Source organism: Planococcus citri, chromosome 5 (assembly GCF_950023065.1).
Source record: "Planococcus citri chromosome 5, ihPlaCitr1.1, whole genome shotgun sequence".
NCBI lineage: Eukaryota > Metazoa > Arthropoda > Insecta > Hemiptera > Pseudococcidae > Planococcus > Planococcus citri.
Window position 1 is genome coordinate 27,684,085 of NC_088681.1, and position 18,131 is coordinate 27,702,215.

At 33.7% G+C, this 18,131-nt stretch overlaps 1 protein-coding gene across 2 annotated transcripts in view; it reads left to right on the forward strand.

Moving 5' to 3' along the window:
• The window catches only part of ken (ken and barbie), a 36,895-nt gene that overhangs the window by 2,901 nt on the left and 15,863 nt on the right, over nt 1–18,131 (forward strand). The window contains exons 1-3 of one of the 2 annotated variants that reach the window (XM_065368948.1): nt 3,866–4,004; nt 7,218–7,542; nt 17,567–17,869. In XM_065368948.1, coding sequence (XP_065225020.1) covers nt 7,225–7,542; nt 17,567–17,869 — 621 coding nt within the window. In that variant the 5' untranslated portion in view covers nt 3,866–4,004; nt 7,218–7,224. Of the gene's footprint in view, nt 1–3,865; nt 4,005–7,217; nt 7,543–17,566; nt 17,870–18,131 lie in introns of those variants that run through there. The other variant, XM_065368947.1, reaches the window with a different exon arrangement.

The window sequence follows — 18,131 nt, forward strand, 5'->3', positions numbered from 1 at the left end:
TAATATTGATATTGATACACGGTATAAGTATTGACATCTTTAATGTGCAATTCTTTGAGGGAAAAGTGACAAAAATCATTCTTATTTTGTGGGGAAATTGGAAAGGGTGTAATTTTGATTAGATCTGATTAGACCTGATTGGATCTGGTCTGGTCTAATCAAGGCCAGATCTATTCAAATTTGTGCAGATCTACCTATTCACGATCGGATCCAATCAGGTCTCCCTCATTGAATCTTGTATCACATCTGAACAGATCTAATCACTGCTGTGGGTCCGAAGTGATCCCGGAACCGATTAAATCCCGATTCAAATCCAATCCCAAAACTGAAATCGTTATTTTTCTTGATCCTGAAACCAAAAAAATCCTGAAACTGATATACCTAATTTTGAACCCAAAACAATCCTGGAACTGAAACAAAATCATTTCGGTTTTGAGATTTCTATTTTTGACCCCCCCCCCCATTTTATTTTGATAAATTGTCATTGTACAACATTTATCATCATTCATTCAAATTATAGTAGAAATTACTTGACGAATTAAGCAAAATATGCATTTAAAACATTAAACTAATTACACCATCGGATTCCCCATGTAAAAACCTCCCATTTTGTAGACCCCTTGCAGGGTCCATTAATCAATTTGGGCTTAAAATTGGTTGAAATGAAAATCCTAAAACAGGAACTGAAACAATTTTTTCAATCTCGAAACCAATCCTGAAACTGAAATAAAAATTTAGAAGAACAAAACTAAAACAAATCCAATCCCGAAAGAATGAATTTTGACCCCAAAATCAAATCCCAATCTCGAAATCGTTTCGGACCCACAGCTCTGGATAATATAATCCCTGCATGGTTTGATCTTATTGGAATGGATCCAAGAAATGTCCGGATCTGAATCTGATAAAGTCTGAACTGATCAAAACGTCGATTTGACCAGATATAATCAAGATCTGGTCAGCAGGTCTGATAAGATCAAATTGGATCCTGGAAATGTTCGCATCTGATCAGATCCAATAATTTTCCACTGGGATATGAATAGTTCTTCATATATTAGCAGTGATAATCATGATTTCAGTTATTATACTGAATTGAATTGTAACCATTGATGGCTGCTGGAATTTCATGGGCTTTGCTTATTGGAATTTTAATAAAGTAGTACTTACCTACCTCCCCATTTTCCCATCTACCTGATCATTGTAGTAACTGCCAACAATCAAAAATGTTGACTTAGGTACTAAATTCTGCAATTGTTGTTGAAATTGGTGAGATTTTTCTAAACTAGATCCTTTATGTACGAATTCAGATGAACCATTTCTGTTTCCTGTTTCTGTAGGAAGAGTCATCGATTAATTATTTTCAAATTTAAGGAATTTTACTTCGTAAATATATCCAAGTATGTCTTCGAAATCCATTCTTGCAGAAAATCAGTAGTCATCACTAATGATTCAGTCTGTTCCTCCGATCAAATGTAATTAGTTTAAATCACGCGACTTTTGTTCTGTGTGACAGTGAAAGGACAAGGTCCGGATGATGGTACATTTTGTGCAATCTCCTTCTTCTTTTTACCTTTCTTCTATATCCTTTGTTGATTCTCAGCTTCATGGTAAAATGTGTTGTCAAAAATCAGGCTTTTCATCCCTCGTTCCAGCCTAATAACTTTCTCTTCTACCTGGACCGAGTAAATTGAAAAGATGAAGTTGACATATCCTATGTGTGTTTCATTGCATCTCTCGAATAATTGCGTCTACGTCGAGAAAGAAAGTATAGAAAAGCAGGAATATCTATTGATCAACTGTCACAAAGGCAGTCCTGCATGCAAGGGTGTCGTTGTAACTCTTACTCTTGGTACGTTACATTTCCAGTTTACTTAGTTCGAAAATTACGAGTAAATGCAAAGGTTTGGTATAGCAAGCATGCAGATGATTAGGGGAATATGTAAACGACATGGTGGCCCTACAGTTCGTACGCAGGGGGAGAAGCACAGACCTCTCGTTCGTCATATTCGGTTCGGATTATGTAGTACGCGTAGTATTTCCAACAGGTGTCGAGCAACAGGTGTTAAAACGTGCGCTTATGTGTAGCTGTAGCTCCACTTAGGTACACACTGTTGCATCCAATGGATGACTTACTTCTTCCCAAATGTTATGTAGCAGATCGCGGCATCGAGTCGTTGTGTAGAGAAGCGAATACGTGTATCGATGATACTACACGGCTTAGTCAGTCGATAATGTGACAGATTTTTTTGCAACACTTGTGTTTATAGAAAAACTTATGGAATGGAGGTGAGAAAGAAGATAGGCTGGTGTCGAGTATAAGTAAACTATGATTAATACTTTATCGATGGTTGCTGGCTTTGTCGGGTGATAGCGATGAAGCGGCAGCTCATTGCTCAGTTTGCTTGCTACCTCCTAGGGCCAGGGGAAATAGGTATCTATATATCTACGATACGATGAAATTTGTGAATGTAAAAAAGGTATGCGCACACTTAAACCTTGGAAGTTTGTCGCCGCGTGCACTAATGAAACAGAAAGTAAAGAGACAAAATGGCGTAACAGGTAAATAGGGCGAAGCGGCCTTCTAAAAGGTGACCCACACTTTTACTATTTCTCGTGCTGCATTTGGTTTCCTCTGTGTATACCTCCTCTCCGAGTGTATCTACTCGTGCTCTTTATCGTTTGTTTCCAACATTTATCTACATATCCTTACAATTTACCAGCAATGAAAAAAAAAATCCTATCGATTGTTATGACTTGGTGGTCACAAATACGTACAACGATCGAGTTGTTTCATTTGTATGTGTATAGATAAGTAACTGCTTTCAACTTCCACTTTGTGAGAGATCATTGGCTGGTACATTTGGCAATACCTGGGCTGGCTGCGCTCTGCGCTGTTGCTCTTTATGCGGGGTCGATTTAATTACGAGAAAGAGAGCTCGTGTGGCGCTGCCGAATGCGAGAGAACAACGACATTTCCTTCGCAAGGTTACTCGTACGTCCATCTTTCGTTTATTGTATGTATGATGCAGTTGTATGTAGTAATTTACGTAGAGGTAATACAGCTCATATGTATACGAGGTTCACTTCACTTTAGTGATTGTATCGTTGTTTGAACTAGTGAGACGATGAACGTTTGACACGGGTACGATGTACTTACTCGTATTCTTCAACTTGAAGCTACACCATAATACTTAACACAGCTATATGAAAGAGAGGTTTTTTACACAATCGCGATTTCCTGGTCGTAATAAATCAATTTATACTTGGATTAGTTTTTCTCTTTGAAAAATTTTTTTTATCACAGGAAATCCTTGTTAATACCAAACGCCGACTCTTTTTTATGGAAGTTAATTATTTAACGTGCTCGATCGCGATACCGTGACCGTAGCTTTATAATGTAAAAAGGCAAAAGTGCTTCTTGATTGAGATCTCACTTCATCACACCAAAAGTCTCGCCCAACGTTGCCAAATCCGCAGAGTATACCTTTGATAGGGACTGCCACAGAGCACCTGTATCACCTGTATATTTCGTGACTTAGGTTAGTTCTTTAAATGAAAGTTTTTACCTTAAATCAGACACGCTCGCGTGTATTCGTGCGTGTGTGTGCGTGGTATTAGAAGTAAAACACATTAATTCATACGCGTATTGTATAATATGTATAGGTAAATACACGGCGAATGTTGAATAGAGATACACATATAGCTGAGTGACGTTTCCAAGGGTATACAACATAACAGACGATGTCTAAAAACTAGTTTTCCCACTGATACTGTAGGTATTAGTAAGCTTATGGGGTTAGATTATAGAGGTGTAAATGTGAAGTGATATTGTGATGTACTTCGCGAGTGTAAGATAGGAAAGTCACTCACGGTTAGTTATTGCTGCTGCTGCTGCTGCTGCTGCGGTGTCTTCCTTCCCTTGTTTTCCCTCTTTTAACGATATTTTATGTCCTGACTTTTTGGAATTTCCACTCCGAAGCGGATAGATTTTTATCTACGTACATTCGGTGAGTAACGTGAAAGCATAATAGTGGTGTTTTAGGTGATTCACAAGCGAGGTATTTTATTCTCTATGCCTAACTTACCTTACCCACTACTTACGTATACCTTTTTGATGAGTGAGTGTGATACAGTTTTAGGAAAGGTACTTAAAGAGGTGCGTTTTAATGAGAGTTTGGTGTAGTAAAGAAGTGCAATTTGGATAGCTTCATATTTCTATATTGTAATGGATTTGGAATTGATCGGATATGTATGGAAAACTGGAGCTGGAAGTGAATTGATCTGTGTCCTTCACTTTGCATCGTATAGTAATCCTTCAAAATCCTCTAACTTACTAGCCTCTTAGAAATTAAGTACATGATTTTGGGATTAATACAAAAATTGAAAGATTGAGTTCAGAACTACAAAAGGTGGTTCATATACCTATTAACTCCTGTAACCTTTTTTGGTCAGAGTTTGATTTGAAATGGCTTTTGAGAATTCTTCCCTTACTCAAGATCTTGAAAAATTAGCCAACAGCTGTTCACTGATTTCAAGGGAGTTTTTGCTGATTTTTTATTTTATTTTATTTTTTTCAACTTCTAGCTTTTCAAGCTTCAACAACCCTTCCCCTCCTCTGCATAATGTTGATAGCTGAATTTCCTCATTTTTTAGCATAATGATCGAATAACTTAGATTGGCAGAATATAGAAAATCATCCTAATTTCTTGATTTGAGAAATGTTCGATTCTTCACCACAAATTCACAATTACGGTAAATGATCAAAAAAAAAAAAAAAAGTTGAGAGACAGAAACAGAAATAAATAAAAAATGAAAAAATGCAATTTCTTCAAACCAGTTGAATTTATTAAAACCTGGAAAACTCGCGATATTGGTGAAGAATTCGTGCTCTACAATTTTGTATCCCATTATTTTTTTGCAGAACCTTTCATTATTTTCAAAAATTGATTTTTTATTATAGTACTGAAAAAAATCAAAATTTTCATCACTAACAGTCGATTGAAATTTAACTTCCCAATTTCAGGTTGAAATACTTCAAAATTAAAGCCTCAAAAAATGAGTTATTAAAAATTTATTTTCATGATAGGAAGGCTGGAAAAAAATAAATTTTTCATCATTAGCAATCAATTCAAATTAAACTTACCAATTTCAGCCTAAAATTCACCAAAAGTGTAGCTTTTTATGAAAAAAGTACATTTCTCAAAAATTGATTTTTTTGATAAGGAGGGAGAGAAAATCAAATTTTTCATCACGAACAATTGATTCAAATTGAACTTCACAATTTTGGCTCAAAATATCCCAGAAAGAAGCCTCGTATGGAAAAAGCAGTATTTCTCAATAATTTTTGTGATAGGAGACAAAAAAAATTAAATTTCTCATAAGTACAAAAAAAATTAATTTCTCATAATTTATTGATGATCGATTGAAATTGAACTTCTCAATTTGGGCTCAAAAAACCCCCAATAATGAGTTGGGTACCATAATAAACTGTGAAATGTAAATTGTGGACACGAAGTCCAAAGCTGTTACAGCCTCGTTTAGTAAATTTTCATTCATTCATTCATTCATTCATTCATTTATTCATTCATTCAATGAAGCTTCTTATGAAAAAAGTGCTCTCCCAAAAAGTGATTTGTATGATAGAAAAACTGAAAAAAATCCAATTTTTCATCACTAAAAATCGATTTAAATTCAACTTCCCAGTCTCAACTCTGAATACCTGAAAAATGAAGCACCTTACAAAAAAAGTGGTCTTTTCAAAAATTGATTTTTGTGATAGAAAGGAAAAAAACCAAATTTCTCAGCACTACAAGTAATTCAAATTGAACTTCCCTATTTCAGCTCAAAATACCCCAATAATTAAGCTTTTGAGTTTGTATGTATTTAAAAAAAAGTGCATTCTCAGAAATTGATTTTTGTGACGGGAAGTCTGAAAAAAGTAAAATGAACCTTCGTACTTCCACAATTTCAGCGCAAAATTCTTCAAAAATAAAAACTCTTACGAAAAAAATGCAGACTACTCAATCGTGAATAAAGAGAGGCATGTAAGATTTTTTATAGTTCTCAAATTCTGGAACCATAATTTTATTTATCATCTCAGTTGTCTTTGTTCTTTTTAACGCTGATACATATTTTTTTTCTTGCAAAATCAAAAGACAAAAATCTTTTGAGAAGTCAATCGAGGAATTTTGTTTCAAATAAAACCAAGTTCCCAATTATTCTTCTGCCAATTTGAATTAAAAAATTGAAAAATGTACAATTTTGGGACAAGAATTCTCATTAGGTATTTTACTTGAATTTTCTTTCTAAAAATGAAGTGTGAAAAAATCGTGAATTTTTGTCTTTTAATTTTCAGTAGGGACTTGACAATTTAAAATTTTTTGAAAAATCGTAACCTCGCATCTTCTTCAAGTCCCATGATAAGGATTCCCAACTTACCCTGGTGCAACCTTGAACTTGCAGAACTATAAAAAAAAAAACTGTAGCCCCATTCAGTGATTTTATTTTTCTACCTCAAAATTCGTGCTTATAACTCTAATGAAAAATATTGTTCGATTAAATTGATTACGAATTATTTGTTAAATGCTGATTTTCTCATAAAAACTCGAGGTATTTGACCGAGGCATTTCCTTTTTACTCCGCATCGATCTTTGAATTCTTCGATGATTGTTTTTTTTTCTGCTGACATCGTTTCATCACTACCTACATATAGAACCAGAAAACGTGTCGTTTTACACAAAAGAATCGGCCGAGTAAACCCCTTAAGAAAGCAAATTTCAGTATTTCATATCTAATTACTTAATTAAAAAGGCGCCTGTATTCTAATATGATCTCATCATCATTGCATTAATGTCTGTATAAGTAACTGTTCATGGAGACAAAAGCGAGATTACGCGGCGGTGATATGTCAATTATACCGAGTATTGTTAACTCTGTTTTTTAACGTAATCGGCAAAATAGAGAAGTTTATACGTGATTCTAAGTAAATGGCGTACATTGATATAACGAATAAGCATTTATTAAGGTTACATTGTGGTGTCGGCGGCGTCAATTTTCGCTGCGTTAAAATTAAATACATATACCTAGTTACATACGTATGTACATGTACCTAGGAGTACAATACCTTGAATTATTCAGAATTTATGAAAAAAAAAGACTTAAAAGGAAACCGCATTTATGGTTATCTCGTAATGATTATGATGAATTATTGTTTGTTTCAGGAGAATTATGTATGATTGTGAGGGCGACAGTAGTGGTCTGCTGACCCTGCACTATGGCAAACACAACATTTCTTTAATAGAAGAAATACGACAATGGTTTGTTTGTGATACGTTCGCCGATATGACTATAATTTGCGAGAAAGGCGTACCGGTGAAGGCCCATCGTTTGGTTTTAGCCTCTGCTAGTCCTTTGGTCAAACGATTGCTAGAAGATGAAGTTGCTACCTCAGAAAGAAATAACGTTACCATACAGATACCAGATATTAAAGAATCTCATATGAAGATCGTGTTAACGTTTTTGTATACGGGACAAGTTAATGTCGAAGTGAGTTTTTTTTTTTAATAAAATAATTAATAATTATAATACCATCTATTAATCTGTAGTATGCTACTTTAACTTGTGTCATCTGACTTTGTATCCTTTGAAACCACTACTTGACGAATCGAAGCTAATCAAATGTAGAGGCAATAATAGGCAATTGCCCACAGAAAATTTTTTAGTTCCAAGATACCCCTGGAGGAGAGATATGGGTCCTCAAAGAAAGTCCATTTTGGAAAAAATTGTGGTTTTTTCACTCTAGCCCCTACCCATCCTGTATTGAGAAAAATGGCTCAGTTCTAAAGATATTTTTGAAATTCTACGTCAAACTAGGCCATTTCCATCGAAATCGAAGTCTTCTTTTGGGTTCTACTGAGCAGTTGAAAATTTATTAAGATGGAAAAATGATTAGATCTGATCAGTGATCAGGTCAGGTTCTTATCGTATGTGGTCAGATTCAATCAGGTCTTCTCTATTGAGTTTGACAAGGACTTATCTGGTTAGATCCTATTAGGTCTCCCCGATTTCATGTGCTCAAAGTCTGAACAGCTCTAATCCGATTAAAACTCTGATGAGTTTGATCTGATCAGGCTTGGTTAGTATTTTGAAATTTTTTTTCCACAAATATATCGCATTAATTCAGGTAAAATGCCACATTTTCATCACATTTCCAATTGCTTAGTGGAACCTCAAAGTCAATAATAGTGAGTAATCAAAATTTGCAAAAATCTGCATAAAGTTGCTGAAAATCGTCCTGACTTTACATTCATTTTTTTATTGAAGCACTTCCTATTAAATTTCATTGAATACTTAAATTAAGTTTTCAATTTTTTTTTTGAAACCCGTTTTTTTCATTACAAAATGAGGCGGTTACTGAAAAAAAAGTCGCGATTTTTGAATATCAAATTTTGTTTGACACCCCAAATTCAAAATTTGACCCTTTACCTTATGCCAAAAAGTCATAGAACGTAATTTTTGGAATTGGAGAAATATTTTTGGACCGCAGTGGTGCCAATTTTTCAGTCATTATTGCCAATTTCAAAAAACCAAAAAAATTCTCAAGTTTTTTGGCTACCTAGTTTTCTCGATTTTTAGAAATTGGCAATTAATGACCAAAAAATTGGCACCACTGCGCTCCAAAATATTCCTCCAGTTTCAGAAATCCCATCTTCTGGCATTTTGACATAATCAATTCGAAATATTCGCGATGAAATAATTGTCAGAGTACAAAAACAAATTTACCCTAAAAATGAGCGATTTGCAAATTTTTAACTGCTCAGTAGAACTCTAGACATGGTCTTGGATTTTGGAACGGAGACATTTTTTCAAAAGTAGGTTTGGTAGAAGGAAGCTAGAGCGAAGAAACTACAATTTTTTTTGAAAATGACTCCTGTTTGAGGACCCATGTCTCCACTCCGCAGACACTTCCTGCGCTAAGATTTTTTCTGAGTAACTTTCAACTCAAAATTAAAGTCTTTGCTGAATTTGGTCAAAATCCTCCAATCTCTTTTTGTTCAAGATCCATTCTTGATGTCTCCCCTTGCTGACTCATGTGAGTCCATTTGAGCAGATAGTAGGAATATTAAGCAGGTTCTTCCTTCCTATAGTGCTCCAAATCTCTGACATTTGTAATAATTTGACCAAAAATTCGTGATCGTGAAAGTTCACAAAATACAGACTATTTCCGATAAACTATTAGGACATCAATATTGCAAGCCATTGGATTTGCTCCATGGTTCACCTAAAAGGGCCTGAATGTGTGAATTTTTGGTACCTATTCTAAATTCTGGGATTGCAGCTGGAAGCAGATATTGAAATTTAATTTGAAATACCAAACAGAAAAAAAATCAGTGAACAATTTCACAAAAGAAATAATCAATGAATAAAATCATAAAAAAACAAACAGTGAAATTATAGCGAAAAATTTCACGAAAATAGTCAGTGAACGAAGGTATCACAATAATCAACGTAATTTTGGTGAAATTTTTCGATGTTCGTTAAAAAAATTAGTAAACTTATTGATTTTTCAATGATTTTGACTAATTTTCTAGTGGTCCTGGTGATTTTTCTTCTGCATTGAATGTTCACTGATTCAAAATTTATAGAGAATCGTCTATTTCGAAAACTATTTCATTTCAGGATTCTGGACATTCCTCAAAATGATTTTAATCATCTATTTGGCCAGTTGTGGGAACAAACGGCTTCAATGTGGAACATGAGCGTTCGCCAATGAGAAGGAAAAGAATTGAACATTGACCTATGAATCTCAAATTTTCAGCATCCTTTTTTGAGATAATTTCCCTATAAATTTTTCCCATACACTTCCTCAAATTTAAAAATCTGAAATTTAATTTTTTCAACCAGAAAAGTTCGAGTTCCCATTCTTGTGATTTGGTTTTTGTAGACATATCGAATTACTTACCATAGAACTGGCTAATTACAATTGACATTCGAGTACAGTACAGTAATCGTATACGACCATTTCGAAACGTCAGGTCTCCAGGAGTGTTAATCGTACACGCGGCTTCACAATTTGTACGCGATAACACGTTCGAAATACCTATACCACACCAGATAGTGTACATTGATCAATGGTGAAGTAATAGCTTATGTTAGGTCAGTGCCGTCTATGGAGGTCAGTGCCCCTCTCCGTTTTAAAATAACGTCGAATAAAAATATCGCCGCGTTGATTCCTTGCCTCTATAGTACACACAGCACAAATAATCTGGTGTTTCGAGTTTTTCTCCATCTCCATCTCCATCTCTCTCTCTCTCTGTCTCTCTCTTTCTCGTACTTATACCCAGGCAGCTGTGTGTCTTACCATACTGGCCAACTTGTAGCGACATTGATCGCGTACTTTCTCTAGATGGTTTTCGGGTATATTAGCCAACACCTATGTAATACATTGCCCTTATCTAGAGAGAACTGCGGCGAGATTTTGGCATTGGCTCTCCTCGTCGCAAGTCGCACTCGCACAGTCCATATTCAATTGTACGCAGCCGATTCGAACCTTGATGCTGGCAGCACGCGCCTAATTAGCGACTAATACGTGGTCAGATTTAATAGACTGATATATCGATTAGTAGGCCATTGTTTTAGTGGGTGAATGTAAATGTAGGTAGAGGTACACGCTGCTCTATCGCGACACTCTGGGTAGCTTAATGATCGTCTCTAATTTTTCTTTATTTACGTACCATTTGGTCTATTGAATTGACTCGTGATTTTTTTTTATTTCGCTCGTAGTGTTTCCTAAAATGATGCTAAAAAGGTTGTTGAAAGTGGTGTTCACGTACGTATCAGGCTGTTAGCCCTGAAAGCGCGAAACGTCGACTTGTTTTATTATATAGATTCGCGCTTTGGGTGGTGACTGAATGGTTCTTAATCAACGTGTGCTTTTACCTAATTGATTCCATAAAGAAAGGGAAATCAATCGGGATATCCGTTCTGATTTATTATGCACCAAACCCAACAGGGCGCTTTTGTCGCCTCGTTATGTAAAATGACGATAATCGTACTTCGTTGAAGGTAACGATTGGTAAACTGCTGCAGGATATTTTCGTACAATATCTTTTTCTCGAGTGGAATTTTTTTTTAGTCCATGAATGGATGGATAGGTATATTTCTATAAAGGCTTAGAAGGTATGAAAGGCTAATTTTCGATTTTAAAAATTTAGTTGAGTTTATTATCTTTCTTGCTCTTATATTTTGGATCGCTGAAATGACCTGAAATTGTTGGTATTCGATTTATGAAACTTTTGAATACCATAATTAATTATATATTTTTGCAAGTTGAGAAAAAATATAATGGAACAGCTTAAAATTGCAATTTTTGTATTTTTCAAAATTTTAATCGAAAATTACTGCAAAAGTAAGGTTAAGGTCAAGGAAAAAACAAGACGAAGGCAGATTCAACCGATAGGATTCGATGATTTCAAAAAATTATCCCAATCTGGAAAAATTCTACTCAAAATTCCATAAATTTCGATTAATTTCCCACCAAATCCAAAAAAAAATTAAAAAACAGGTGCAGATCGCGAATTCGGGTTTATACATCGATGGTATGTTTTAATACCTCGTGCCAGAAATCCGAATACGAATTTTTCTAATTTCACGGTATCGAAAAGACATAACGTATAGCTGAAATTTTCTTACGCAGGTGACGATTTCGAAAAAAACAGCGCAGCAGTTTATTTATCGCCGTTATGCGAATCGTTTCGTAGGAGTATTTGTAAAAGAAAAAAGAAATAAATACGTTCGCATATGCGAATTGCGAATGATTCATTCTAATAATCGATTTATCAAAACCGATCGAGAAATTACATTTCGTGACGTTCAAAAAAAGTAATAATTTAATGAATCCTCGTGCTTAAATTCAACGTTCTTTATCAAACATTTTTTTTTTTCGTAAGAAAATCAACATTCGCATCGTACCTACGTCGAAATCCACCGAAAACAGTATGGTTGAATTATCAAAAAAACGTGTCGTTTTGTGTACTCGGTTTTGTGATTTCTACAAAATGCTGATGATTTTAAGTCGAAATTTATCGTAGTCGATCTCGCATGATATCATAATCGTGTATCGGTCTGATTTTTCTGACGTCAATTCAAAGTCGAAATGATTGAACGTGATGTTGGGTTCGAGATGAGGCATGAGGGGCTATAAGGGGAAAACTGAAGTATTGCAGCTGTGGTTGATTATACTTCACAAATCTGGCGAAAAATTAATATCGTCGAATTGCTCGGTTCTGAAGGCAGAATTCGTAATGTAATTTCAAGTGTTTTGCAGTCGTCTGAATTTTTTAACGTGTTTCAATTTTTTTTTTTTTTTTTGGTAATTGTAGGAATTTTCGAACACGATGTAGGGCTGCGATTGACCTATTTAAATTTTTTTTTTTGAAATCAAGAAGTGAAATGACCCATGAAAAAATTAAAATAGACTTGGTTAAATGTATTTTTAAAATTTTCAAAATAAGGAGAATTGAAAATTCAATGTTTTTTAATAAATTTTTCCAAATTTTGATGAAATGAAACTGATAAAATCTTGCAAAAAGTAATAAAATTAAGATGAATTATTCTTAATTTGGTGTATTTCTACTTTTATTGAAAAAAGTACCGATTAAAATTGAAGGAAAAAAACGTCGAAATGTGACTTTTATATTCCTTTTATCATTCTATTTCATCATTTAATTTTAATTTTTTATTATTTCAACTTTTTTTTGATGCATGATTCGAATCTGCATTAAAATGTGATCTGTACAAGAGAATCTGGTTGGTGTTTGCTTAACTTCAAAAAAGCGAAGAATCGACCTTTGATTGTGCTGAACTTACCAACTGCCTTTTACAGAACTGTGGGATGATTAAGCACTTTTGAAGATTGTAATTTCAATGTTGGAATTTCCTGCGAAGGGATGAAGGGAAGGGGAGCAAACTCTTTTCAATGAATTGGGAAATCGAAACTGAAAAACTTTTTGAAAATACATTTGGTGAATTTTCTTTCGATTTGAGCTTGGAGTTTTAGATTTTTATGAGATTTTACAGTTTCATCAGTTAGAAAAATTCAACATGAGTGTAAATCGATGTTCAAAGGAAAAATTTAACGCTTCGTGAAAAAGCAAAATTTCATCCCAATTTTTCAACAACTTTGACAGCTTACAAGGATAAATTTTTGCATCGTAACAAAATTGGAATAAAATAGAGTAAAATAACACAAGGATTTTCAATTTTGATTTTGGAATTTTACAAAATTCGATTGAAATATGAAAACTGACACTGTTCATATGAAGCATCAGAATTTTTTAACAGAAATTTTTTTTCAGAAGACTCCTGGTCTTGTATAAAATTTATATCGTATTGAATTTTTGATCTTTTCTATAATTTTTTTTTGGCGGGAGATTTGATTTTTTAAATTTAATAATTTATCAATTTTTACATTAAAATGAGATCTCAATTCCTCCTTCAAATTGCAAAATGAAATTCAACAAATTCTCAAAATGTTTTCGTTTTTTTTTTGTTTGCACAAAATTTTATTTTATTCACAAAAAATCCAAAAACTTAAAAATTTTCAAAAAAGTGGATTTTTAGTTTTTTTTTTTTTTAAATTGAAATTACGAAATGAAATTTTATTAGAATTGAAAATCTGGGCGTTATTTACTATTTTATTCCAATTTGGTTGTGATGTAAACATTTTTCCTTTTGAGCTGTCGAAGTTGTTGAGAAAAAGGATTGATATTTTGTGTTTTGAAGCACTAAATTTTTCTTTTACGAGTCTTATGAAAAAATTGAGATAAACAATCGAATAAATTTTTAGCTGATATGATTTTACAGCAAATGTTTTATGAACTTGACTTTTTGTTTCCATTTGCATCACTGTAATTTTTGCTTTGGAAATCGACATTATCTTTTAGAAAAAAAATTGAGAAAAATCCTCAATTTCCAAAAAAGTGATCACATTAAATTCAATTTTTTTTTCAAATGTCACTTTCAGGTGTAGAAGGGTTAAAGAACTTTTTTTGTTCATCTTCAAAAGTTTACACTAGATTTATGCTTAAAATCGACAAAAAAGTTGATGGAATTTTTTGTTTCTCAATTCTTTTTATAGTTTTAAACTGCTTCTACACATCTCTTTCAATTTTGAAAAGGGGTCATTTTTGTGAGATAACTGTTTTTTTCTTGCCTTCAAATCAAAAGTCACCTCTGGGATTTCGTTTTAAAATTGTAATTTTTGAGTATTTTGAAATGCCTCTACGAGTATCACAGAAGGCATGCTACCCTTTCGAGTACATTCAATGGGAAAATTCTCATTTTGATCGGTAGCTGTCACTTCTGTTCGTCCTTTCATAAATAACGTATCCTGAAAATAAGTAACGAGGGTTTCTCAATGTGTAGAAAAAGAAACCTCACCGGAAATCCAGATACCCGATTCGCTGCCACCAAAACCTCGATATTTCAATACCCAACAAAAAGAAGCCAATTAAAAATATTAAGAGTACATAATTCGTATCCGAAGCGTAGAAAACATAATTTCCTGTCCGTCGCGAATTCGCCTGCGATATCGATGGCGACATCGACCGGGGACAAATTACATAATCTTGCAATCCGATTCGAAATACTCGACTTAAAATAATTACAGTGGAACCTCGATAACTCGAAATCCAAGGGGAATGGTCATTCATTCGGCTTATAGAGGTTTTCGAGATAATCAGTTTCGAGTTATGCAGGTAAGATTTTAAGAGAGTTCGAGTTATAGAGGTTTTAAGAAATGAATGAATTTAGAGATATGTGAGTGCATAAAAGATAGAGGTATGAATTGAAATATTCGAGTTATAGAGGTAAACGCCAGACAACGTACGACTTATAGAGGCTTTCTCACTATTCGCAGCTAAAGTTTAGCTCGGAGTTACAACTAAGATATGTAAGTGCATAAAAGATAGAAGTGTGAATTGAAAAATATTCGAGTTATAGAGGTAAACGCTCGACAACGTACGACTTATAGAGGTTTTCTTGTTTTTTCGGCAAAATTTTAGCTTCGAGTTATGACTGGTTTGTGTAGTGAATTTCGACTTATCCGAGTAAAGTTAACATTGAGTGTTATGGAGATTTCAAGGGGAATGGAGGTTGGTTCGGCTAATAGAGGTTTTCGAGTTAAAGAGTTTCGAGTTATCGAGGTTCCACTGTATTTAACGCGTGTAAAGTAGTACTATGTCTTTAATGGCACCATGTTCTATTCACCTATTAAAAAATTACTGCTTGTAAGTGTAATTCGCACTCCTTCTCTACATACATAGTTCGATGGCAAATAAAAAACGTTGAAAGTTAAACTACTATCATTCGAATCATACATACTCGTACAAGTACTTGAAAGAAGAAAAAAAACTAGGTAAATGTAGTAAAAAGAAGCCAAAAGTATTAAGCCGACAGAACAGACTCTTATATAGATCATAAAAACTATACCTATAACCAATAAAGAGTGTATTCGTTTGATTTATGATTTATCGATCGTTAAAGAAGAAAAAAAAAGAAAAATACAACAAAAGTGATAGCTTTATCTTGACGATGGCGAAGAAAAGGAGAGTCTCTCTATGGTGAATGCGTGTTTTATGGCTTTTCGATACTAAATATACTCGTGTATTTGTGTAATATGTATGTCGATACAAAACGAGATATTATAATATAATTACTTTTTTTATTAGGTGGTATTTGACAGGAAATAATTTCTCAAGGCCGCATTCGCCCGTAAATTTCTTATTTTGTAATCGAAATAGGTACATAGGGTTTCAAGTGCTTTTCTTCGTTCGATAAATAAAGATCACGTTGGACATATTTTTTTACGATCTTTTCAATTACGAGTATAGGTACGATCGTGTACCTTCTCTTCTACAACTCGTATAGTCGCTTCGCCTTCGAGTACTCGTGCCGTTAAACTTGTTGCTTTGGTATGTTGAATGTAGATCGAAATCGCAGGTGAAGGCGAAGGTGTTCTGTACGTATCTCTGCTACATCATCTACGCTCGTCCGACTCTGAAGCGTGAATAAATAATGATAAATGAGCTGTATATGCCAAGAATAAAGCGAATTGCGACCGAAACGTTGAATTATTAGTTTGACCTTCGATATAATTTGTTATAGATTTGGAACCACCGCAATATCTATAGGCGATTGCTTGATTAGTATCGATTTTTTCAATCGATCGGTTTTAATTTTTTTTTTTTTTTCGTGTTCTTCGAATGGAGCAGACGACGATTTTGTTTCTACGATGTATGCTTTATAATGAATTTGTGAATTCTTATCTCGATCTACGATGTTATTTTGTTTAATGATCAGCTAGGTTTTCCTCCATATCCTTCATCATCATTTCTCATTTCCTTGCTGGCTACGAATGATTCACGATTCATTTTAATTATTGGGAATTCAAGAGCGTGATTTCATCGTAGGAAAAATTTTAATGTGGTTTTAGCACTTTCATATTTAAATTTATGTATACTGACTTGCTTGAAAATATTCTTGACATTTGATTTTTTTTGAAAGTTTTTTTGTTCGTTTTGGTGCAAAAAATTGCAAAAAAATTGGTCAGGATGTGAATGAAAAAACGAAGCTTGTGGTTTACCTAATTTATAGAAACTTCTTCGAGAAATCAAGCAAAGAAAAAAGGGGAAAATCATAAGCAATGGAAAATCAGTCGCCTTGAATTGAATCTGGGAAATTCTATGACATCATTAATGTGTTATGAAAGTTTGGTTTCTTCATCGGTCGTAAATTTTTTTTTCGAAAAGCAGCTCAATAAGTAAAGCAGTTTTACAAACAGTGATTTTTAGTAGGTTAATAAATCATTTTGTGGCGTTCTAAAAGAAAAACTTCAACAATATTTTGTGTTTTGGAAATCATTTTTTCACCAAGTTCGAACTTCTGAGTTATTTAAGAGCAGTGATGTAAAAGGAATTCTGCGCCAGGAGGGCAAAAAATGCACAGTTTGCGTACCACTGTGGGAATTTTTCCTTTGATTTTTTTGCAGGAGTGTTTAGACTAGAAAATTGAGATTCCAATTTCATATTTTTTTGTCGCAGAAAGTGATTTTTTTTACAAAAAGTAAAGGATCTATGAAAAAAATATGATGGAACAAAATTTTGAAGCTCAAAATTTTTCGTCTAGGAAACGTTCCTGGAGGATTTTGTTATTAGTCATTTGAGCTGAATTTTAAAAATTCAATTTAAATTGATTATTGATGAATTTTGTTTCTAGTTTATTTTATTTTTTTTGGTAGAAAAACTAAGAGCACTTTTGAGCAAAATGAAGAGAAATAAAATTGTAGAGTGTAAAATTTCCAATTAGAAGAATTTAATTTCATCGATTTCTAGGGAGCTGTATTTTATGAATATTTGAGCTGTATACCTAGTTGAGAATTTCAACTTGAATCAATTTTTAAAAATGATTATTGTTTCTGAAATTCAAAAGTGATATTTTTCAAATCGACCAGTTTCAACTATTAAGAGTTTGGGACAAATAATTAATCAAATTTTACCATTTTGTGTTACAGTCAAGCGAGCTAGACAGCATAACGGAATTATTCCATTTACTCGAAATAAAATCCGAGTTATGGGATAAGACGTTTGAAGACGAGTCTAAAACTACAATCAAACGTCGCCTGTCTTCTGACGATAGAAGTTCCGAAGAAGTGGGCTCGTCTGTTAGTCAAAATGAAAATGAAGAAGACGAAGAATGCCCTTCGCCGAATCATTTACGTAGAAGACGCAGCTCATCGATACCGATCAATTTATCAGTTCCAAATAAAATTGATTCTAAGTCAACTTCGCTATCCATTGATAGAAATGTTTCTAAGGTGAGTTTGAAATTTTCATATTGATTAATCGAAGAATCCAGGGCCCATGATGCTCTGATAGTAAAATTAAGTCATCCAAAATCCGCAATTCAACAAAAAAAGGAAATGAAAAAAATGGAAACGATGAAATATTTTGTGATATGTTCAGTAAGAAGTATGTGAAATCAGTCACTCAAAATCCGAAATTCTACAAAAATGTCTGAAAATACTGAAATTTTGAAAATCCAAGTTCAGTAGGTACTCAACAAAAAATTTCCTCTCG